Here is a 23,485-nt window from a genome sequence, read left to right as displayed (position 1 = left end):
TGGATGAAGGGAAAGCAGTGGATGTATTGTTTCTTGACTTCAGCAAAGCTTTTGACACGGTCTCCCACAGTATTCTTGTCAGCAAGTTAAAGAAGTATGGGCTGGATGAATGCACTATAAGGTGTGTAGAAAGTTGGCTAGATTGTCGGGCTCAACGGGTAGTGATCAATGGCTCCATGTCTAGTTGGCAGCCAGTGTCAAGTGGAGTGCCCCAGGGGTCAGTCCTGGGGCCGGTTTTGTTCAATATCTTCATAAATGATCTGGAGGATGGTGTGGATTGCACCCTCAGCAAATTTGCGGATGATACTAAACTAGGAGGAGTGGTAGATACGGTGGCAGGTAGGGATAGGATACAGAGGGACCTAGACAAATTGGAGGATTGGGCCAAAAGAAATCTGATGAGGTTCAACAAGGATAAGTGCAGGGTCCTGCACTTAGGACGGAATAATCCAATGCACCGCTACAGACTAGGGACCGAATGGCTAGGCAGCAGTTCTGCGGAAAAGGACCTGGGGTGACAGTGGACGAGAAGCTGGATATGAGTCAACAGTGTGTCCTTGTTGCCAAGAAGGCCAATGGCATTTTGGGATGTATAGGGGCATACCCAGCAGATCGAGGGACGTGATCGTTCCCCTGTATTCGACATTGGTGAGGCCTCATCTGGAGTACTGTGTCCAGTTTTGGGCCCCACACCACAAGAAGGATGTGGAAAAATTGGAGAGAGTCCAGCGAAGGGAATCAAAAATGATTGGGGGCCTGGAACACATGAGTTATGAGGAGAGGCTGAGGGAACTGGGATTGTTTAGTCTGGGGAAGAGAAGAATGAGGGGGGATTTGATAGCTGCTTTCAACTACCTGAGAGGTGGTTCCAAAGAAGATGGTTCTAGACTATTCTCAGTGGTAGAAGATGACAGGACAAGGAGCAATGGTCTCAAGTTGCAGTGGGGGAGGTTTAGGTTAGATATTAGGAAAAACTTTTTTCATTAGGAGGGTGGTGAAACACTGGAATGCGTTACCTCGGGAGGTGGTGGAATCTCCTTCCTTAGAAGTTTTTAAGGTCAGGCTTGACAAAGCCCTGGCTGGGATGATTTAATTGGGGATTGGTCCTGCTTTGAGCAGGGGGTTGGACTAGATGACCTCCTGAGGTCCCTTCCAACCCTGATATTCTATGAAAGGATTGGGCCCAGACTAGGAAGGAGTCTAGTCTGTGAAAGAAGCTTATTGGAACATCTCTGAGGGTGAGATTTTACCTGTAATCAGTTTCTTAATGTATTGGGTTTAGACTTGCGTGATTTTGCTTTATTTTGCTTGGTGACTTACTTTGTTCTGTCTGTTATCACTTGAAACCACTTAAATCCTTATACTTAATAACATCACTTTTGTTTATTAATAAGCCCAGAATAAGTGATTAATACCTGGGTCAGCAAACAGCTGTGCATATCTCTATCAGTGTTATAGAGGGTGGACAATTTGAGTTTACCCTGTATAAGCTTTTTACAGAGTAAGATGGATTTATTTGGGGTTTGGATCCCATCAGGAACTGGGTGTCTGGGTGCTGGAGATAGGTGACCTGCTGAGCTGTTTTTGGTTAAAGTCTGCACTTTGGGTGTGTGTGTTAGGGAGCTTATTCCTTCACCCACTTACTTCCCTGGTCCTTCTCGCATGAACAGAGAGCAACAATACCCGAAGTCCAAAGGTGCAAACAATTCAAAGTTTATTGGGGTGAACTTCCAGCAAGCGTGATTCCAGTTTCCTTCCTTAGTGTCCCCCTTCCCAGCTCTGACACCACAGAGGCTTACCTGTGTCCCTGTTCCCATTTCCCCCTTTAGTTAAACATGATTCCCATTTCCCCCACCCACTTCCTGATTGACTGCAGACCATATAGTAAAACTTGAGTTCTGCTTAGCTATACCTTAACCAATCATTTTCCTGAAATTTAACTAACCAATCCAAACATATTGTAACATGATTATTTAACCAATTATATCCCACCACCTTAAGTAGCTTACACCCAGCAAAATTAATTATACAGCAGACAGAAACAATCGCAGAACCAGACAGAGGTTATACAAACAAACAATAACAAAGTGGGAACTATAATTACAAAACAATACAGAAGTGAGGATTTCACATCCCAGCTATTGATAAGTGAGTTCTTGCCAGACAGGATGCTATCAAACTAAGTTTCCTTTTACGTTTTCTAGGCACTTCCCTTTCTCTGGAGGCGATAGGCACTATCAGGACAGGATTGTGTTCCTAACAGTCCAATAACACCTTATTTCAATGTGACTAGTTTGGAATGTGAGGATGTGACCGGTCGCTTCCCAGCTTATGACTGCCTCTGTTGCTTAGCCAAAGGCCTTAGCCTAAGAACAGGGCCTCAGACTGTCACAGTAAGAGAAGGCCCTTACACCGGCAGACAGTGATTTTTATTCTTTCTTTTATACCTATATAACTAGCCAAGTGATGATGATACACCTAAATTCTTAGAGCATAGGCCTTTACAGACAGTCCTGAATATCTGTATCCTAACAGTGTGGACCAGACCTGGATCTGTGTTGCAGCAGGCTAGCATGTCTGGCTCAACAAGGCAGGGTTCTGGAGTCCCAAGCTGGCAGGGAAAACGGGTTCAGAGGTAACTTCAGCATGTCAGGTGACAGTCCCAAGGGGGTCTCTGTGACCAAATTCATCACAGAGGTTTTGGAACAAATGGATAAACTAAACAATAATAAGTCACCAAGACCAGATGATGTTCACCCAAGAGTTCTGAAGGCACTCAAATGTAAAATTGCAGAACTACTAACTAGTTTGTAACCTATTATTTAAATCGGCTTCTGTACCAAATAACTGGAGGATAGCTAATGTGACACCAATTTTTAAAAAGGGCTCTGGAGGTGATCCTGGCAGTTACAGGCCAGTAAGCCTGAGTTCAGTACCGGGCAAACTGGTTGAAACTATAGTAAAAAACAAAATTGTCAGACAGATAGATGAACATAATTGGTTGGGGAAGAGTCAACATGGTTTTTTAAAGGGAAATCATGCCTCACCAGTCTACTAGAATTCTCTGAGGGGGTCAACAAGCATGTGGACCAGGGGGATCCAGTGGATATAGTGTACTTAGATTTTCAGAAAGCCTTTGACAAGGTCCCTCACCAAAGGCCCTTAAGCAAAGTAAGCTGTCATTGGATGAAGAGGGAGGTCCTCTCATGGATTGGTAACTGGTTAGAAGATAGGAAACAAAGGGTAGGAATAAATGGTAAGTTTTCAGAATGGAGAGTGGTAAATAGTGGTGTCCCCCAGGGGTCTGTACCGGGACCAGTCCTATTCAACATATTCATAAATGATCTGGAAAAAGGGGTAAACAGTGAGGCAACAAAATTTGCAGATGATACAAAACTACTTAAGATAGTTAAGTCTCAAGCAGACTGCAAAGAGCTACAAAAGGATTTCACAAAACTAGGCAACTGGGCAACAAAATGGCAGATGAAATTCAATGTTGATGAATGTAAAGTAATGCACATTGAAAAACATAATCCCAGCTATATGTGTAAAATGATGGGATCCTTTTTAAACTCAGGTGCCCTGATTAGCCAGCCTGCCCTAATTGATTCTAGCAACTCCTTTATTGGCTCCAGGTGTCCTAATTAGCCTGCCTGCCTGAATTTGTTCCAGCAAGTTCCTTCTTGTTCTGGAACTGCCCCTGTTACCTTACCCAGGGAAAATGGACCTTGTTAATCTGGGACTTCTAACACTCTCCTGTAGCTATCTGGCCTGACCCTGTCACGGCTCAAAATATTTAATAATGGACTCTTCAATCCAGGAGAGACTGATATAACATGCTCCCATGGCTGGAAGTTGAAGCTAGACAAAATTCAGACTGGAAAGAAGGTGTACCTATTTAACAGTGAGAGTATTATCCACTGGAAAAATTTACCAAGGGTCGTGGTGGATTCTCCATCTCTGGCCATTTTAAAATCCTTATTGGCTGCTTTCTAAAAGATCTGCTCTAGGAGTTATTGTGGGGCAGTTCCCTGGCTTGTGTTGTACAGGAGGTCAGACTAGAAGGGGCTGAGAAACAAGCTCTGTACTAGTGCTTCCTCCCCTCAATCCCCCTTTGTCAGACCAACTGATATTTTCCCAACTGTATCAGAACATTTAGGCTCCCCATGTTCCATTGTCCATTTGTGAGCTTTAGCCCCTAGCTACAGATACAATTTTCTGAAAATGGTGACAGTTGGGCAGGTGGTGGTAAGGAAATATTGCACCCCTTTGTGCAAATTTTGGTGAGGAAACCTACAATAGTTTTAGTAATCCTATAGCATTAAAGTTGTGGGAGATGATTTATTGATGTGACCAGTTTAGTTTAGTTTTCAAACTTTTCTTTTTCTTTGTCAACCCCCTTTTTCTCCCAGTGTTCTGGAAGATGCATATAATTGATGGATAATGTGGAAAAGGAGCTTTGTTTCCTAATCTCTCTCAATTCCTGAGAGAGGCTATGGGAACTAATCACATTATGTATGGATAGTTTCTGATTCACCAGTGAGGGTAACTCATCTTTACAAGAGTCCCCCACCCTCTAAAGCACCATTTTAAGAGAGAGCTCACTGAATTTTATGATGAGTTCACTGAAGTGTCTCTTTGTCAGAATATTTGTACTCTAGTTGGAATCTTAAGAGCTATTGAGAGAATGCGAATGCTGTTCCACCCTCTGCTCTTTGGACTTTCTTTTTACTTGATTTGTAGCGCACATTCTAATAATTAATTAAAAAAAGGCTAAAATAATATAAATATTTCCAACTAGCTTCAGTAATGTGGACTGGATAACAATTATCTTCACCTATTTAACTTGTGGTGCGCCGCTTAATGTGTGTGAGACTGATCTGAAACATGTATGGTAAGTGTTCGGTGTGTATATAAATTAAAGTTGAAGTATAAGACCTATTGGCAAATAAAAGCTTTATGGTATCACTAATGTTTTGGTGCAATGGTTTAAACATACCCCCAGTGAGTATTTCATCTGCAGAGAGTTTGCTACTGTTGATGCTTGGTGGCTGTCCACCACCTACCTTTCTGTAGCCACTAAAAAGGTCACACCTACCTATCTATAGTCTGTTAGTGTGGGTGATGCTGAGATTTGGTTACAGATACTTATAATGGACTTGTAAATTGTGCTGTACTGTTCACTTCAAATCTAGTTTGTTGTGGTTAAAAAAGAAACAAACTAGAAATCCTGCATCTGGTATATTTGCAACCATAAACTGTAAGTGGCTGCTTTACGCTAGCTTTTGACAAGCCTATAATCTCTAATGATAAAACTGTTTTATTTACCAATGCCAGATTTTGTAATAAGATCTTGTATTAGATGCACATTATTACAATTTTTCAATTAAGGTTGTCATTTTATTTTACATTCTATTGTTTGAGAAATAGTATGCAGAATGTAATTGAAGGTTTGTAATACCTACTTATACAGGGGTGGAGTTAAGGTTGTGTGTTCAAATGAAAACTTTAACATTTATTTACTTTTGAGTTCTCAGATTTTCAGTCTTACAGTTCATGAATGTAATTTCTTTGCACTTAGACCCAAATCCTCAGCCTCAAACTGAAAGCCTAAGGTGTACCATATTAATTCTCTAAAGCCCTTTTAATCCAGAGAATTAAAGGTTTGTCAGTTTACAGCCCAGGGAGGAGATGATGCTGAGTGGCCTGAAGGTGTCCACTACGAAGGGAAAAGTGATGATGGCGTGGAAGAGGTGAACCTCTCCATGACCCTTGGGCGTATGCAGCGACAGCAGATCAAGGAGCTGTGCGCTAGCTACGCGCCAACATTCTCAGCCACCCCAGGACTGACTGAACAGGCATACCACTCCATTGACACAGGTAGTGCTCACCCAATTAGAGCCCAACCTTACCGGGTGTCTCCTCAAGCTAAAACTGCTATAGAATGGGAGATCCAGGATATGCTACAGATGGGTGTAATCCGCCCCTCTGGCAGTGCATGGGCATCTCCAGTGGTTCTAGTTCCCAAACCAGATGGGGTGATACGTTTTTGCGTGGACTACCGTAAGCTAAATGCTGTAACTCACCCAGACAACTATCCAATGCCACGCACAGATGAACTATAAGAGAAACTGGGACGGGCCCAGTTCATCTCTACCTTGGACTTAATCAAGGGGTACTGGCAGGTACCGCTAGATGAATCCGCCAAGGAAAGGTTAGCCTTCACCACACATGTCGGGCTGTATGAATTTAATGTGCTCCCTTTCGGGCTGCGGAACGCATCCACCACCTTCCAAAAACTTATAGATAGTCTCCTAGCGGGATTGGGAGAATATGCGGTTGCCTACCTTGACGATGTGGCCATATTTTTGGATTCCTGGGCAGAACACCTGGAACATCTACAAAAAGTCTTTAAGCGCAGAAGGGAGGCAGGACTAACTGTTAAGGCTAAGAAGTGTCAAATAGGCCTAAACAGAGTGACTTACTTTGGACACCAGGTGGGTCAAGGAATTATCAACCCCCTACTGGCCAAAGTGGATGCTATCCAAAAGTGGCCTGTCCCAAAGTCAAAGAAACAGGTCCAATCCTTCTTAGGCTTGGCCGGATATTACAGGCGATTTTGTACCGCAATACAGCCAAATCGCCGCCCCACTGACAGACCTAACCAAAAAGAAACAGCCAGATGCCGTTCAGTGGACTGAAGCGTGTCAGGCCTTTAACCAGCTTAAAGTGACACTCATGTCTGACCCTGTGCTAAGGGCCCCAGACTTTGACAAACCGTTCCTAGTAACCATAGATGTGTCCGAACGTGGTGTGGGAGCAGTTTTAATGCAGGAAGGACCGGATCAAGAATTCCATCCTGTCATGTTTCTTAGCAAGAAGCTGTCTGAGAGGGAAAGCAACTGGTCAATCAGTGAAAAGGAATGTTACGCCACTGTTTACGCTCTGGAAAAGCTACACCCATACGTTTGGGGACGGCGTTTCCACCTGCAAATTGACCATGCTGCGCTACAGTGGCTTCATACCGTCAAGGGAAATAACAAAAAACTTCTTCAGTGGAGTTTAGCTTTCCAAGATTTTGATTTCGACGTACAACACATTTCAGGAGCTTCTAACAAAGTGGCCGATACATTCTCCTGTGAAAGTTTCCCAGAATCAACTGGTTAAAATCGTCCTTGAGATGTGGAAAATATTGTTAGTCTTTATACAGTTAGTAGTATATTTAGAGGTGCATGTGTCTTATTAACTCTGTTTTTTCCTGGAGCTCCAGGAAGAAATCACAGCCAGTGTTTCACCCTGTCTGTGATTTGGGGGGTCGTGTCATAAATATAAAGGGGAGGGTAACCACCTTTTTGTATTCAGTGCTATAAAATCCCTCCTGGCCAGAGGCAAAACCCTTTCACCTGTAAAGGGTTAAGAAGCTAAGATAACTTCGCTTGCACCTGACCCAAAATGACCAGTGAGGGAACAAAATACTTTCAAATCTGGAGGGCGGGGGGAACAAAGGGTTCGTCTGTCTGTGTGATGCTTTTGCCGGGAACAGATCAGGAATGCAGCCTTCCAACTCCTGTAAAGTTAGTAAGTAATCTAGCTCGAAAATGCGTTAGATTGTCTTCTGTTTTTTTGGCTTCTGAAATTTGCTGTGCTGGAGGGAATGTGTATTTCTGTTTTGTGTCTTTTTGTAACTTAAGGTTTTGCATAGAGGGATTCTTTATGTTTTGAATCTGATTACCCTGTAAAGTATTTACCATCCTAATTTTACAGAGCTGATTCTTTTACCTTTTCTTTAAATAAAATTCTTCTTTTAAGAACCTGATTGCTTTTTCATTGTTCTTAAGATCCAAGGGTTTGGGTCTGTGTTCACCTGTACCAATTGGTGAGGATATTATTATCAAGCCTTCCCCAGGAAAGGGGGTATAGGACTTGGGGGGATATTTTGGGGGAAGATGTCTCCAAGTGGGCTCTTTCCCTGTTGTTTGTTTAAATCGCTCGTTGGTGGCAGCGTACCAGGTTTTTAACCTAAGCTGGTTCCCAAGGCAAGAAAGAAATCTGTGCCTTGGGGAAGTTTTAACCTAAGCTGGTAAGAATAAGCTTCAGGAGTCTTTCATGCAGGTCCCCACATCTGTACCCTAGAGTTCAGAGTGGGGAAGGAACCTTGACACATGATTTGAGTATTTCAGTAACTCAGCCAGAGATTAGGGGTTTAGGAGTGGATGAGGTTCTGTGGCCTGCAATGTGCAGGAGGTCAGACTAGATGCTCACGATGGTCCGTTCTGACTTTCAAGTCTGAATCTACGAGAGCTGTGTGGCAGATACACACTCAGGTACATCGCCCACCACCACTCAGTGCATGCCCCCTCATAAGAAAATTCACTAGTTCTGCTGTGGGGGTGGTTTCCTCTAATTTAGTTATTGTTCCATTAATTCTTAATGTTTGTAAAGTGCTAAATATTGTTACTCCTTCAGACTGCCTGTTCTAGAATTTGTCACAGTGATTTTAACCCTTCGCTCCTACTTCATGTAATGTACCGGGCTGGTGTTTTCTTGTGATTAAAAAATGACACTTTGGGGTTCAGATAATACAGATAAGATTCAAACATTGGATCCTTTTCCAAACCAAATGCAAATTCCAGACCTTTGAGGTTTGTCCATTGCTAACTCTTTAAATCTTGCATCTATTCAGAGTTTAAGAGGAAGTGGCTGTTGCAGAGTTAGGAAGAGGGTTCAGTCCTTGGTCCTTCATGCCAAGATAATGGTAACCAACCTAAGGAGCTGGAGATACTTTCTGATTTCATGGAGTGCTGTTGGTGTAGTGTCCTTACACTTTATGATTTTTAATCATTTATGCAACACAAAGTGTGTGTGTGTTGTGATAGTTGAGCCTTCCCATGCAACATTGTAACTGTTGTCATCACATAAATGCCACTCTGCATTGTCAAGGTGTCCTGCCCACATTTCGTATCTCTGTAACTTTATGTGAAAGACTAGACCCTGTTTTTTATTCTTCGTACTCTGGTGCATGCTTGCCGACTTCATTGGGGATGCACTGGTACACCGACTACAGAATACCACACTCTTGTCTAGCTGTTGAGAGGGGGTCCAGTCAACTCTGATTTATTAGCTCCGCACTCCCTACTGTTCTCCAGCACCTGTTGGTTGACAAGTGAATTGTTGCACTTATCAGTGCTCCATTCGCTCAGTTACACAACTTGCAGACCTGTGGACTCCAACATGCAGTGCCCTAAAAAGGCTGTATAATCAGCGGTGGAGTATCATTACTATGGGCAGTTAGACAGGAATGTTGTGGGACCAGGGTTCAGTTCAGTGAAGCCTGAGCATACTCTCCTATTCTTTTCTACCCTTGCTCCCATTGAATTCAGCCTGGATTACTCTTGCAGCAGGGAATTTCATCATATCATGGGTGTCTCACTCCAGAGGCAGAGAACCTCTGTTCTGTTCCCATCCCCTTGAACAAGAGGGAAAAGAGAAGAATCTCTGGTATTACAGATCATTTTTATGAGAATTTAATATGGGGGCCAAAGTCGGGCTTATAATTGAAAACACTTCTCACCTCTAACTATGAAAGTGCCTTTGCCTCAACAAACATATAACCATGGCAGGTCCTGCCAGTGTGCTCAGGGCTGAGTAAGACATGGTTCCTGCCCTGAGGGGTTGTTGAGCTTAAAATCTAAATACAAGTGAGACACAACTTCCTTTTGGATTCCCCCCCCCCCCCCATCTACAATTTAGTAGATTATGATATCAAGAGCTACTTTAGTTGGACCTGGACAAGAAATCCATTAATGTTCAATAGACAGGGGGCCAGTATCACAGGATGGCTGGCCCTTTAAGGGGAGTTTGGCCCAACCCCATCTCTGACTAATCACTGTCTCCCACAGAGGCTAGGGATCGTAATAGGTGGAAGATTACCTAGTCCTCATAAAAATGAGCAAGAGCTCAGTTGCTAAGGAAAAATGCAGGGAGGTAGTTTCTAGGTGGAGGAAAAGAACCCAATTTATAGGAGACTCTCTTAGGCAGAGGGCCTGAGTAGTGTAATCCTGTGGGGAGCAGACTCTGAAGGAGAAGGGAGCAGAGAGGCTCACCTTGAGTCCTAGGCAGACAGCTTGTGGAGTGTAATGCTGTAGGAATTAGGTCCCTGAGGAGACCAAGTCAGGGAAAAGAGCATGACTGAGATGAACATGTGCTGTGTGGTTTTATTTTGAAGAAATAAAATCGACACCCTGAAAAAATGGGGACTAGAATCCTATAGCTGGTGAGTGTTCTTTGGTGCGTGGGCTGATGAGAGAGCTCACTGTCTTACAGGCACTTAAAGTATATTTAAACTTAAAGTAGGAGCATATAACAATTAAGTATATTTGATTGTATCCCATTCCCCCACTTTTCATATATTTTGTCTTAAATTACAAGGTCTTCGAGACAGTCCATGTCTTGAACTCTCTAAATGTACAGTGTCGAGAAGTTTTGCCTCATGGACAGATCACTGGACTGGGACAAAGGAGACCTGTGCTCTGTTCCCAGCTCTGCCACTGGCCCACTGTCTGACCTTGGTCAGGTCACGGTCTCATTCCGTGCCTCAGTTTCCCTATCTGTAAAATGGAGATAATACTAACTTCCTTTATTCAGTGATTTGAATCTACTGATGAAAAGTGCTTTATAAGAGCTGGATATTATTACTCGATCTCAGAGTTAGGCGTTCCCATGCCGCCCTCCCATGGGGGATTAATATTAAGTCATATGCATGGTGATAGCACTTTTATTGACCTGGCTTACATTTATGGGGTTTACAGAAGAAACAAATTTTGGTGAGAGATTAGGAAGGGAGAAGGTGTCTGTGGATAAAGAGGCAGTTTCAGGCATGGGTAAATAAGAATCAGATAAAGAGAACAAGAGAGAAATGAGGCATTATTCATAGGTGGAGCAAATGGGAGAGAAGATGAGACAGGCTGGGGGACCGAATTAAACCAAGTATTGAAGGCAAGGAAGGATAGCTCAGTGGTTTGAGCATTGGCCTGCTAAACCCAGGGTTGTGAGTTCAATCCTTGAGGGGGCCATTTAGGGATCTGGGGAAAAAATTGGGGATTGGCCCTGCTTTGAGCAGGGGGTTGGACTTGATGATCTCCTGTGGTCCCTTCCAACCCGGATAGTCTATGATTCTATGACAAGAAGCTAGAACTTGATATGGAAGGAGAGAGGAGGCAAGTAAAGGGACTTGTAGGTGGGGACATGGTCTATCACAGGGAGATATCTTAAACATTGCTTTCTGAATGCACAGGTGGCAAGAGAATTTCTTATGTAACTTACCCCATTTTGAGGGTGGGATTTTACAGCCTTCAAATGTCATTATTGCTGGTTTCTTATATTAAATGTTATGTGAAGTTAGACTGGATTATGATTATGCATCTCTTCACATCCTGTATAATCTTCAGTTACTGGATTTAGATGGGTCACTGGAATTGTGCTTGCTGCTAAAAGGAAAGTAGTGCAGTGTCATTTTGTCATTTGGGGTTTTTTAAGCAATGCCATTTCAAGTGTTTATACTTTGAAGCAAAACATACTTCTTAACTTTTGTTTTCTTTCTGTATTTTTTCAGATTATGTCTACTTTGAAAATTCTTCAAGTAACCCTTACTTGATACGAAGAATAGAAGAACTCAATAAGGTAATGCAGTGCTAATGTTTTTTCCCAGGTGTCTGAAACTGTTGACTGTATTTTCTGATGTTGTTTGATTTGAAAATAACGTAATCTACTTTACCTCCCTTTTTATCCGTTTGAAATAATTTGCAGTATCTTTTTTAAGCTGCTAGCAACTACAAAATATTATACCACCTGATCATTGCCTGGAGTATCTGGGGGCAGTCACTCATTCAAGAAGTGCTTGTCATGTGCTGTCTGCAAAGGCCAGAGAACACCAACTAAAAGTTATCCTGATGGTGACCCTACCCTCCCACCTTGGCCTATCGGGCAAGGTTTAGTCTGCAGTTCTTAAACTCTTGGTGCTGTGATTGTTTGATCCAAAGATGAAATATTAGTTGGTCTGGAGAGAGGATGAAGAGCCTTATGGTTTGAACTCCCTAGGAGCCTCTCTTATGAGGAAGAAGTAGACCAGATCCTCAAGTCAACCAGCTGAAATCTTTCTCTTCTCATGGTCCCTGGAACTGGTGTATTGTTTTAGTGTTCTTAGTCCTCAGAACACTCTTCTTGCTTGGAGATGAAAAAGTAGCATGATAGGCACTGCCATTCCAGTAGAACAGATGAAAGGTTGTAAGGGGGCCGGGGAAAGGAATCTGAATCTTTTGGTACTGAGGATGAATTTCAGCACAGAGAGCCTATTCTGAAGCCCTCGACTGCTGTCCCTACTACACAGTGTCATTTTAGATTTAACTCCGAGTAAGGTCTCCTGTGGAGGAAGTTTGTGTCCCCTCCATGGTGGACACAGTGATAACCACATTTAGCACATACTGAGGAGGTTATCAAAGGCCTTGTCTACACTGGCAAATTTCTGCGCAGTAAAGCAGCTTTCTGCATTGTAACTCCCGAGGTGTACGCACTGCCGAGCCACTTAGTGCACAGAAACTGTACAGTTGCAGCGCTGTAAAATAACCACCGTGATGAGAGATGTAGAGCTTTCGGTGCTGGGGCTACAGTGCTGCGGTGCCAGTGTAGACACCCTGATTGATTACAGCACTGCAATTGGCCTCTGGGAGGTGTCCCACAATGCCTGTTCTTGCCTCTCTGGTCATCAGTTTGAACTCTACTACCCTGCTCTCAGGTGACCAACTGTGAACCCCACCCCTTAAATTCCTTGGGAATTTTGAAAGTCCCCTTCCTGTTTGCTTGGTGATGCATGCAGTGGTCTCAGCATTTCTTTCCAGGTGATCATGCCTGCTCCACGCACCAGGCTTGGAGCAAAGCTGAGCTGCTATACCTCATCAGCATTTGGGGAGAGGAGCCTGTCCAGTCACAGCTGCTCTCCAGCCCCACCCGCGCTCCAGCCGTGGGAATTATGACACCTATGGACAGATTTCACAATGTATGACAGAAAGGGGCCATGACCGGGACACACTGCAGTGAAGGGTCAAAATGAAGGAGCTGCGGAATGACTACCACGAGGCGCGGGAGGCAAATCACCACTCCAGTGCTGCGCCCATGAGCTGCCAGTTCTACAAAGAGCTTGATGTGATACTCTGTGACCCCCACCTCCACTGCGAAGGCCACTGTGGATGCTTTGGTGGCTTGTGTGCTAGTCGAGAGTGGACTGAGCCAGGAGAAGGAAATCTTGGATGAAGATGTGGAGCAGGAGGGGGACCCAGAGGCAGAGAGAAACTCTGAGGTCAGATATGCATGCAGTCAGAAGCTCTTCTCTACCCCAGGGGAGGCTAGCCAGTCACAGCAGTCAGAGCTTGGTGAAGCGCAAACAGGAGAGGAGGCCCCTGGTAAGTGGCTTTAATTTTTAGGAATCGCTGAAGCAAGGAGTTGGGGGGCAGGAGGGTTGCAGAAAGCAGGCTTGTCTGTATAATGCGCGTACCACCACATGCCTAGTCTGAGCAGCGGAACAGGTATTGACTGACTCCCTCACTTCACGGGAATCTGTCTCAGATCTCCATGAAACTCTCATGGAGATAGTAGCAATCCACTGCCGCAGGTTCTTTGGCAGAGCTGCTTTGTTTCTTGCCCCATTAAAGTTAACTTTCCCACACCATTCTGCTGTCATAGAATCATAGCATATCAGGGTTGGAGGGACCTCAGGAGGTCATCTAGTCCAACCCCCTGCTCAAAGCAGGACCAATCTCCAACTAAATCATTCCAGCCAGGGCTTTGTCAAGCCTGACCTTAAAAATATCTAAGGAAGGAGATTCCACCACCTCCCGAGGTAACGCATTCCAGTGTTTCACCACCCTCTTAGTGAAAAAGTTTTTCCTAATATCCAACCTAAACCTCCCCCACTGTCACGGGAGGGTGCAGAGTGGGGGACCATTGCTGCACAAAGGAAAGCCGCATAAGGGCCAGGGTGGAAGCCGTAGTCTTGGAGAAGACCCTCCCTTGATGCCCTCTTCACACTCGCAGCAAGATTTCCTCCATAATGATCACAGCCTGTGGAAAATGTGGAGCAGTAATGATTATAAGGCCCCCCATACAGTGCTCACTCTCCCTAAGAGCCACATGCCCAGTGTACAGCAGGGTCCTGGAACACTGATTTGCCCCTGCGGTTACTCACCATTTGGGGGGTCTTGTGGCTCATGTATGCTTGCCTGGGGTGAGCCAATTAGTGACAGGTATGTGAATAGTGGCTGTGTTTGAAATCACTGAATCAGTGGTCTGTGTGTTGCAAACAATACTGCTTCTGTAAAATGTTGCATTTTGGCTTCACAGATATGACCTTAGGAGCCCAGCCTCCCTCCTTGTTATTGCCGGCTGAACGGCTGTGCAGAATTAGAAAGTGGCCACGAAGAACTAAAGAGGACTTTCTGCGTGATGTCATGATACACTCCGTGGCCAAAAAATATGAATTGAAGGAGTGGCGGGACAGTGAGAAGAGGGACTGAATGGAGAACATGGTGTGTCAGAACGAAGCCCTGGAGTGGCTCCAGGTGCTACTAGCACTGCAAACCCAGCAGCTCTGCGCCCGCCCTCCCCTGCAGCTGCTGTCACGAAACTCTTTCCATACGTCCCGCAGACACCGCCAACACGCTCTTATCAACCTCCTGGCTCCAGTCTGTACCTGCGGCATTCCAGTCTTCCCCCGTTACAGTCCAGCACTGCGGACTCCCAGTACCCACTGCACTCGACACCCATCCCTCTGCAGTTTAGCCCTGCTGAAGTACAATACCTGCTGTACTGTCCTCCAAAGGAGAAGGCTGGATATAATACCTGGACGTATACAAATCTTTAACTGTCCTGGGACCCCACCTCCTCCTGGGACCCTCCCTTCCCCCATCCTCCTCAGTGCTGATGGTTTTTTTTGTTCCCTTTTGTTTTATTGTGTCTCTTCTCCACTTGTTTTTTAATAAAAGAATTGTTTTGGTTTGAAAGCAATCTTTATGCCGTTAATTGAAAACAAACAGAACCCTGTAAAGCAACAGGCAGTTTTCTTAAACCTTCATAGTGCATCGTCTGCACCAATCACAATCCCGTCCCTGCATTACAAGCACTTCACTCCTGAGCATAGCAACAAATAATAGTGGCTTTCAGCTTCAAATTGCTGCCTCAAAGCATCCCTGATTCTTGTGGCCCGTGCTGTGCCCCTCTAATTGCCCTGGTCTCTGGCTGTTCAAATTCAGCCTCCAGATGCTAAGCCTCACCAGTCAAGCCCTGAGTGAAACTTTCACCCTTCCCTTCATAAGTATTGTGGAGCGTAAAGCACGAGGCTATAAGCATAGGAATATTGTCATCGGCCAGGTCCAGCCTCCCATATAGGCAGCACCAGCGGGCCTTTAAACGGCCAAAAGCACACTCAACAGTCATTCTGCACTTGCTCAGTCTGTTGTTGAACTGCTTCTTGCATGTCAAGGTGCCCTGTATTTGGCTTCATAAGCCACATCATTATGGGGTAGGCAAGGTCTCCCAGGATCACAGTGGGCATTTCTACTTCCCCTACAGTGATCTTCTGGTCTGGGAAGAAAGTCCCTGCTTGCAGTTCTGAACAGGCCAGAAACACTCCTGTGAACACTTCTAGTTCTTAGGAAAGTAAATGGCTCCAGACCAAGTGTGGTATTTGGACCTATTGGCAGTTTCATGGGAACCTTTCTCCCAGTCTTACAAAGAGGGTCAAATTCTCAACCCAGATCTAGAAATCTGCCATTTTGTGTCTTGGTTTATGGGTCCTCACATTTTCAGAATAATCCAGAACTGTTAAATATTTGAGATAAACTTGGTCAAAGTCTTCAAGCCTTGCACCAGAGACCACTGTGCCTCTGATTGGAAACGTTTGTGTGTGCGCACATAAGTGTTGCCTGATGTTTCTAATTCTAGATCATTTGATAAAATTAAAGATCTTGATTGTTGTCCTTCCACCATTAAGGTTTTAGTAGCGACCTTATATATTGGACTTTTATTTCCTTGTGCATGGAATGTCACTCCTCATTTACCTTTAGTTTTCTGGGTGGGCTTTTACATCTCTGTTCCCCAAACTGCCAGTCTAAGCAACATTGAGATTTAAATCTAGATCTTGCAGAACTCACCAGTGCACTGCTCTGGGATACTGTAATTTTTTTGTTTTCATCATTCAGGCATTTTGGGGAGAAAAGTCTACAAGAGAATTAAGATCTGCTCAGAGTTTATGCAAATAGATAAAACTATGCGAGCAAGCCTATTTATTACGAACAGAAATACACAGTCTGCTCAAAAATGGTTAGGTATATTACCTTATTTTAAGAAAAATGAGTCAAAAATACAAAATACCCTTTTTCATATAGTTGTCATTGACAAAAATCTTGCTGTCTGTCGCATTTTTATTGTTGCTCTTTTTGGAACTTCCCTTGAGCTACTTACTCTTCAGCTGGGACAATCTTGCACATGTGATATCAACTTGGTGGATTCTTTCTAACCCTTCAAACTCTGAAGGGACAGAGGAGGGGAACCTTTTGGAATTGTTAGTTATCTTGCAACTTAAATTTTTTTTATTATACTTTTTTTGAGGCATTAACTTCTCAATTAGAAGAAAGGAGAGCAGCAGAATACAGACCCTGGACTTCAGAAAAGCAGACTTTGACTCCATCAAGGAACCGATGGGCAGGATCCCCTGAGAGAATAACATGAGGGGGAAAGGAGTCCAGGAGAGCTGGCTGTATTTTAAAGAATCCTTATTGAGGTTACAGGGACAAACCATCCCGATGTGTAGAAAGAATAGTAAATATGGCAGGCGACCAGCTTGGCTTAACAGTGAATCCTTGCTGATTTTAAACACAAAAAAGAAGCTTACAAGAAGTGGAAGATTGGCCAAATGACCAGGGAGGAGTATAAAAATATTGCTCAGGCATGCAGGAGTGAAATCAGGAAGGCCAAATCACACCTGGAGTTGCAGCTAGCAAGAGATGTTAAGAGTAACAAGAAGGGTTTCTTCAGGTATGTTAGCAACAAGAAGAAAGTCAACAAGAAGAATTGGAAAGGTCAAGAAGGTAAGTGTGGGCCTCTTGCTGAATGAGGGAGGCAACCTAGTGACAGAGGAGTGGAAAAAGCTAATGTACTCAATGCTTTTTTTGCCTCTATCTTCACGAACAAGGTCAGCTCCCAGACTACTGCACTGGGCAGCACAGCATGGGGAGGAGGTGACCAGCTCTCTGTGAAGAAAGAAGTGGTTCGGGACTATTTAGAAAAGCTGGACGTGCACAAGTCCATGGGGCCGGATGCGCTGCATGTGAGAGTGCTAAAGGAGTTGGCGGATGCGATTGCAGAGCCATTGGCCATTATCTTTGAAAACTCATGGCGATTGGGGGAGGTCCCGGACGACTGGAAAAAGGCTAATGTAGTGCCCATCTTTAAAAAAGGGAAGAAGGAGGATCCTGGGAACTTCAGGCCAGTCAGCCTCACCTCCGTCCCCGGAAAAATAATGGAGCAGGTCCTCAAGGAATCAATTCTGAAGCACTTAGAGGAGAGGAAAGTGATCAGGAACAGTCAGCATGGATTCACCAACGGCAAGTCATGCCTGACTAATCTAATTGCCTTCTATGATGAGATAACTGGCTCTGTGGATGAGGGGAAAGCGGCAGACGTGTTGTTCCTTGACTTTAGCAAAGCTTTTGACATGGTCTCCCACAGTATTCTTGCCAGCAAGTTAAAGAAGTATGGGCTGGATGAATGGACTGTAAGGTGGATAGAAAGTTGGCTAGATTGTCGGGCTCAACGGGTAGTGATCAATGGCTCCATGTCTAGTTGGCAGCCGGTATCAAGTGGAGTGCCCCAAGGGTCGGTCCTGGGGCCAGTTTTGTTCAATATCTTCATTAATGATCTGGAGGATGGTGTGGATTGCACCCTCAGCAAGTTTGCAGATGACAGTAAACTGGGAGGAGAGGTAGATACGGTGGCAGGTAGGGATAGGATACAGATGGTCCTAGACAAATTAGAGGATTGGGCCAGAAGAAATCTGATGAGCTTCAACAAGGACAAGTGCAGAGTCCTGCACTTAGGACGGAAGAATCCCATGCACCGCTACAGATTAGGGACCGAATGGCTAGGCAGCAGTGCTGCAGAAAAGGACGTAGGGGTTACAGTGGACGAGAAGCTGGATATGAGTCAATAATGTGCCCTTGTTGCCAAGAAGGCCAATGGCATTTTGGGATGTGTAAGTAGGAGCATTGCCAGCAGATCGAGGGACGTGATCATTCCCCTCTATTTGACATTGGTGAGGCCTCATCTGGAGTACTATGTCCAGTTTTGGGCCCCACACCACAAGAAGGATGTGGAAAAATTGGAAAGAGTCCAGTGGAGGACAACAAAGATGATTAGGGGACTGGAACACATGACTTATGAGGAGAGGCTGAGGGAACTGGGATTGTTTAGTCTGCGGAAGAGAAGAATGAGTGGGGATTTGATAGCTGCTTTCAACTACCTGAAAGGGGGTTCCAAAGAGGATGGCTCTAGACTGTTCTCAGTGGTGGCAGATGACAGAACAAGGAGTCATGGTCTCAAGTTGCAGTGGGGGAGGTTTAGGTTGGATATTAGGAAAAACTTTTTCACTAGGAGGGTGGTGAAACACTGGAATGCGTTACCTCGGGGGGAGGTGGTGGAATCTCCTTCCTTAGATATTTTTAAGGTCAGGCTTGACAAAACCCTGGCTGGGATGATTTAGTTGGGGATTGGTCCTGCTTTGAGCAGGGTGTTGGACTAGATGACCTCCTGAGGTCCCTTCCAACCCTGATATTCTATGATTCTGTGAATTACTTGCATTCGCTAACCTTTTTTTGGGTAGCTTTTGGTCCCAACTAGATTACAAACGGACTGGAAAGTTGTAAGAGTGGTAAATTATTCTCTGAGACAGTATGCAATCCCCAGTGTGAGGCTGGTTTGCTCTCCTACTGAAACTGCTGCCCTGAGACCTAGGCATGACAATTCTGCAGGAGAAACAGAATTACAAAGAAAAGACCAGATTCTGATCTCCTTACTCCTATTGAATAGTACCTGACGACACCACTTGGATCAGTGTTTAGAGTAAATGGGACACTTGTGGAATAAGGTTCTACTATGTTTGAGATAGGATCAGAATCTGATCCTGTGTAGGTTTATTTTCTTCATTTCTGTATAAGGTCATCTGGTCCATTTGGTTAAATCGTTGATTAATCTACAGATAAGGTTAATTAAAATTGCCTGCCTCAGGCAATCAAGATAAGTGGGTGTGAGGTCAGGAAGGTGTTTCCTGCTGACGTCCTTTGTGTACAGCCCAGTCTAATTTCTCAGAAACCTTGTGAGATCTTGTTTTTCTTCCTCTGTACCATCCAGTATAGACCATGACTGAGAACAAGAAATGGGATTTAGAACAATTGTAGGTTCTGGTATGGTAACTTCTTTTTTTCAGTATTGTAGATCTGCAGAACACTTGCTTAGTGTTTCATTTTCTATAGAAATGCATTCTATTCGTAGCAAGGTTCATGTGTTTGATTGGAGTACTTATGGCTAAAATTTCTAAATACTTCAATGGATTTCTAGTGTAGTAGTTTGAGATCCAGTTTTTTATTTATGCCCAAGAATAATTTTTCTACTCGCTGTTACAGACGGCCAATGGAAATGTGGAAGCAAAGGTGGTGTGTTTCTACAGAAGAAGGGACATATCGAGTACGCTTATTGTACTGGCTGACAAACATGCAAGTAAGCTTGTTTATTTTAAAACATTGATTTTAATTTCTACATTTGGATGAAGTGGTGATACGTGCATCTTTAAAATAGCATCTTGGAGCTAGGTTATTTTAAATTTATGATCCCCATCCTAAGCAACTAAGTAGCATCTCCGACAATTAGTTGTATCACTTGATTGGCTGAGTTCTGACCTTTTCATTTAAGAAACAAAGGCCTGATGAAGTCAATTGACTGGTGTGTCATTTGGTTGTCACAAGGGGTGTGTGTGTGTGTGTGTGTGTGTGTGTGTGTATAATATATATATGTGAGAGAGCGCAACATCTATTATTAAACATAACTTTCTCTCACTCTCCCGTTGGGCTGAATAAAAGTGCCTGGCTCTGTCTATGTGAAGGTGAATTTCATGAAAATATTTGAGGAAAATTACACAAATTATTAAGTTGCTTGGGAAAGGAAAATATACGCCTTACATTTAAACAACAAAAACTGGTCATACTCTGTTTGCCAGTAACTCAAATCTGAGATCATTAAAACATGGCCTGTTAGTTTTCTATCAGAAATTGTTTCTTTGACAGGTTTAAAAATTAGTTAAAATTGTGAATATTGTCAAATTTGCCTTTGAGCATGTTTAGTACAACTTCTAAAAGTTAGTGATCTGGGGACATCCCACCATTATGCGATGTCTTGAATTTATGGCCTCTGTTAGGAGGTTGTTAATTTCCCAGCTGGATGGAGGTCTGAAGAGAGCTAGTTGCTGCTTAGTGGTTTGAACACTGTAATAATTCTGTTTAAAAATAAATGAGAATTTTTAGTTTCATGATTAAGCATTGAAATGTCAGAAAGTAACAAAGTTTTTTGTTCATGCAACCTTCACTTGGCCTCCCTTTTGTGTATGCCTTATGACAGCCTTTACTTGCATGCTCACAAACTATTCCTCAGTATGCTATGCCATAGTTTTTCTCTTCAGCCTTCTAACTACACATATGTATCATCTTGTAGGACTGTATGCTCGTCTGTTTATAACAGAGTTTCATAGGAAGAATGCATGGCATATCTACTTACGTAGAGCGAAGTTAATTTAAAAAGAAAATAAGATACCCAGCGCAGCAATGGAGCTTAGTTAAATGTGTAGCTTCTTCTAGTATCATGTTACTCTGCATATTCCAGAGAGGAGATGCTTGTCATTTTTTATTTTTTAAAAAAAAGTAGTTAAACTGTTGCTCAAGTATTTTGAGTAATTGGGAGAAGCTTATACATAAGTTTTCCTTAAATTACAACTTAAAACCTTTAATATCTATGCCGGTTGTCACTATTATCTGTCTTTAAATATGCTATAACTGTTTTATACCATCAGATACTAAGCACTTTGAAATGTGAGTACATTTCAATGTCATTTTAGTGAGAAATTTTCCCTTGTGCATATATTAACTATCAGATCAATAGAGTGCAAATTCTGTACACTTGTTAGTGAAACAGTTTAACAGTATTTTAACATGCTTTTTTCCCAGTATTTGATGTCTCATTTGAATTTCCCTAAAATAGAATAAGTATAGATATGGAAATTACAGATTAGCTAGCCATCTACTTAAGTCCTCAGTCAAACAAGAAATACCAAAATTTTCACTAGTAATAAGTCTGACTTCCTTCCAAAGCGGCTGAGATCATAGAATCATAGAATATCAGGGTTGGAAGGGACCTCAGAAGGTCATCTAGTCCAACCCCCTGCTCAAAGCAGGACCAATCCCCAATTTTTGCCCCAGATCCCTAAATGGCCCCCTCAAGGATTGAACTCACAACCCTGGGTTTAGCAGGCCAATGCTCAAACCACTGAGCTATCCCTCCCCTCGATACTATAAAGATGTGGGTGCTTTTTAGGTCAATTTAAATTTTAGGACTATGACACAATACGTTACTGTGAAGGGGTGCCTCTATCTATAAAGGAGGAAAAATAACCTGTTAAATGACATGAGTACTGATATCAAAGTATTAAAATACGTACCTTACAAATCCATCTTCTTCCTAGTAATGATGAAGCCAAAAATCTGAGACTACACTTCTGAATACTGCCATCACACCATTGGAAAGGCCCAGTAAAATTAGACCTGGGCATGCTCTCGGCCTTCCAAATAGCTTTTTTTCATATTGTTTGTAATAGGTTTGAATGTAATAGAATCTGTGGGCTGTACTCATGCAATTATATCTTGGTCTATGAATTCATATGGTACTTGTATGAGATTTGGTCATGTTTTAGGTGATTTTTTTGTGGTCACAATCCATAGTTTTACTGATTCTCTCTCTCGTGCCATAGCTGTTCCATTGCTTAGGAATGCTGAAGTTTAATACAAACCTCCCTGCAAACAAAGTAAATATGGTGACTCGTTAATGTGTGTCTCCGTTCAATAAGTTAGTAAAGGAAGTGAGAAGGAATTGTTGAAACTTTGAGGATGAAGATGAGAAATCTTGCTGTTAGCCACCATTAGCCATTCTTTGAACCTGCAAGTACAGATTTTTTTTTTTTCTTTTTGAAATGAAATGAACAATTTTGGTCCAAATGGAAACTAGATCATTGTTTCGCTTTCATAGCTATTTGGAAGATTGTCAGGAAGATCCAACTATAGAGCAGTGCTATTAATGGAAACATCACAGAAACACAGACAATGTATGTCAGTTTAGATTTCCTTTTCTGCAGTTGTTCTGTGTTGTGTTATTTTGGTACAGGTACCAGTTCATTCCCCAAAAATAGATTTTTATTTTATTTTATTTTGAACGGTCCTTTTTGTGTGGCTTCAGTTGTTGCTAACCACATGCATATTTTTACTTTTTAAAAGCAATCAATACTTTCTAAATATAATTTATAATCAAAATATTATGTTAAAAAGACTATAAATAGTCTGCATGTTGCAATTAAATTACTCCTAATTTCCTACAAAAATTCTAATACAAATACTTGATGAGAGAGAATCAACATTCTTACTGATTTCTGAGTTGATTGCATAATCCCTTTTCATAAAGTGTACTGCTGCTTCATTTTGTTGCATTTGCAGTAGACGTACGTATCTGCATCACTGATCTTTTAACTGCCTTTGTTCAGCTGATTAATGAAGCTGTGTGACTGCAGACCCTTCTGGATTAAATCAGTCTTGTAATTTCTAAGTGTTAGTCTGCTATTGATGCCTTTATAATTTTAGACCTACCAATGATAAAACTATGAAAAAGAAACTAACAATGGGCAAATATGTCCTACTCAAATGTTGTGCAATTTAGCAAAACTTTTATCTATCCCTCACTTAAAACAGAGGGATGGAGAGAAAAATGACACTGATATTCAAGTAAATAAAAGTAAAATAAATAGGAATAAAATAAAATTTTCAGTATAATCCATCAGATACTTGAAAATTAAAGAAAGATTCAGGGGTTTTATTTTGCAGCCATTTTCCAAGAGAAGTGACTTGCCTTCTGCAGGGATGTTTATAAGTTTATACCTAACGTATGGAATATGATTCATATGTCTGAACTGCAAACTTAAGTTTTTTTTACCACCTGATGTGAAACTTGTCTGGGGTTATGGTTGAATAATGATGGTTGCTATACCTTTTCTCGCAATTTCCATTCTTTAGATTCCATAATCACTTAATAAATTATTCCAAGGAAATGCAGCTGTCTCAGTGGTAGAACACAA

At 42.7% G+C, this 23,485-nt stretch overlaps 1 protein-coding gene across 8 annotated transcripts in view; it reads left to right on the top strand.

Annotated features, from left to right (window-relative positions):
- MTA1 (metastasis associated 1) overlaps nt 1-23,485 on the top strand; it is a 149,193-nt gene that overhangs the window by 23,975 nt on the left and 101,733 nt on the right. For 3 of the 8 annotated variants that reach the window (XM_074960852.1, XM_074960853.1, XM_074960856.1), the window contains exons 2-3: nt 11,612-11,679; nt 19,725-19,818. In XM_074960852.1, the coding sequence (XP_074816953.1) occupies nt 11,612-11,679; nt 19,725-19,818 (162 nt within the window). Of the gene's footprint in view, nt 1-11,611; nt 11,680-11,808; nt 13,455-17,364; nt 17,652-19,724; nt 19,819-23,485 lie in introns of those variants that run through there. The other 5 variants (XM_074960850.1, XM_074960851.1, XM_074960855.1 and 2 more) reach the window with 5 other exon arrangements.

The sequence above is a fragment of the Natator depressus genome, chromosome 8, assembly GCF_965152275.1.
Source record: "Natator depressus isolate rNatDep1 chromosome 8, rNatDep2.hap1, whole genome shotgun sequence".
Classification (NCBI taxonomy): domain Eukaryota; kingdom Metazoa; phylum Chordata; order Testudines; family Cheloniidae; genus Natator; species Natator depressus.
The sequence above is the reverse complement of the archived record's forward strand: the minus strand, read 5'-3'. Positions and strand labels throughout refer to the sequence as shown.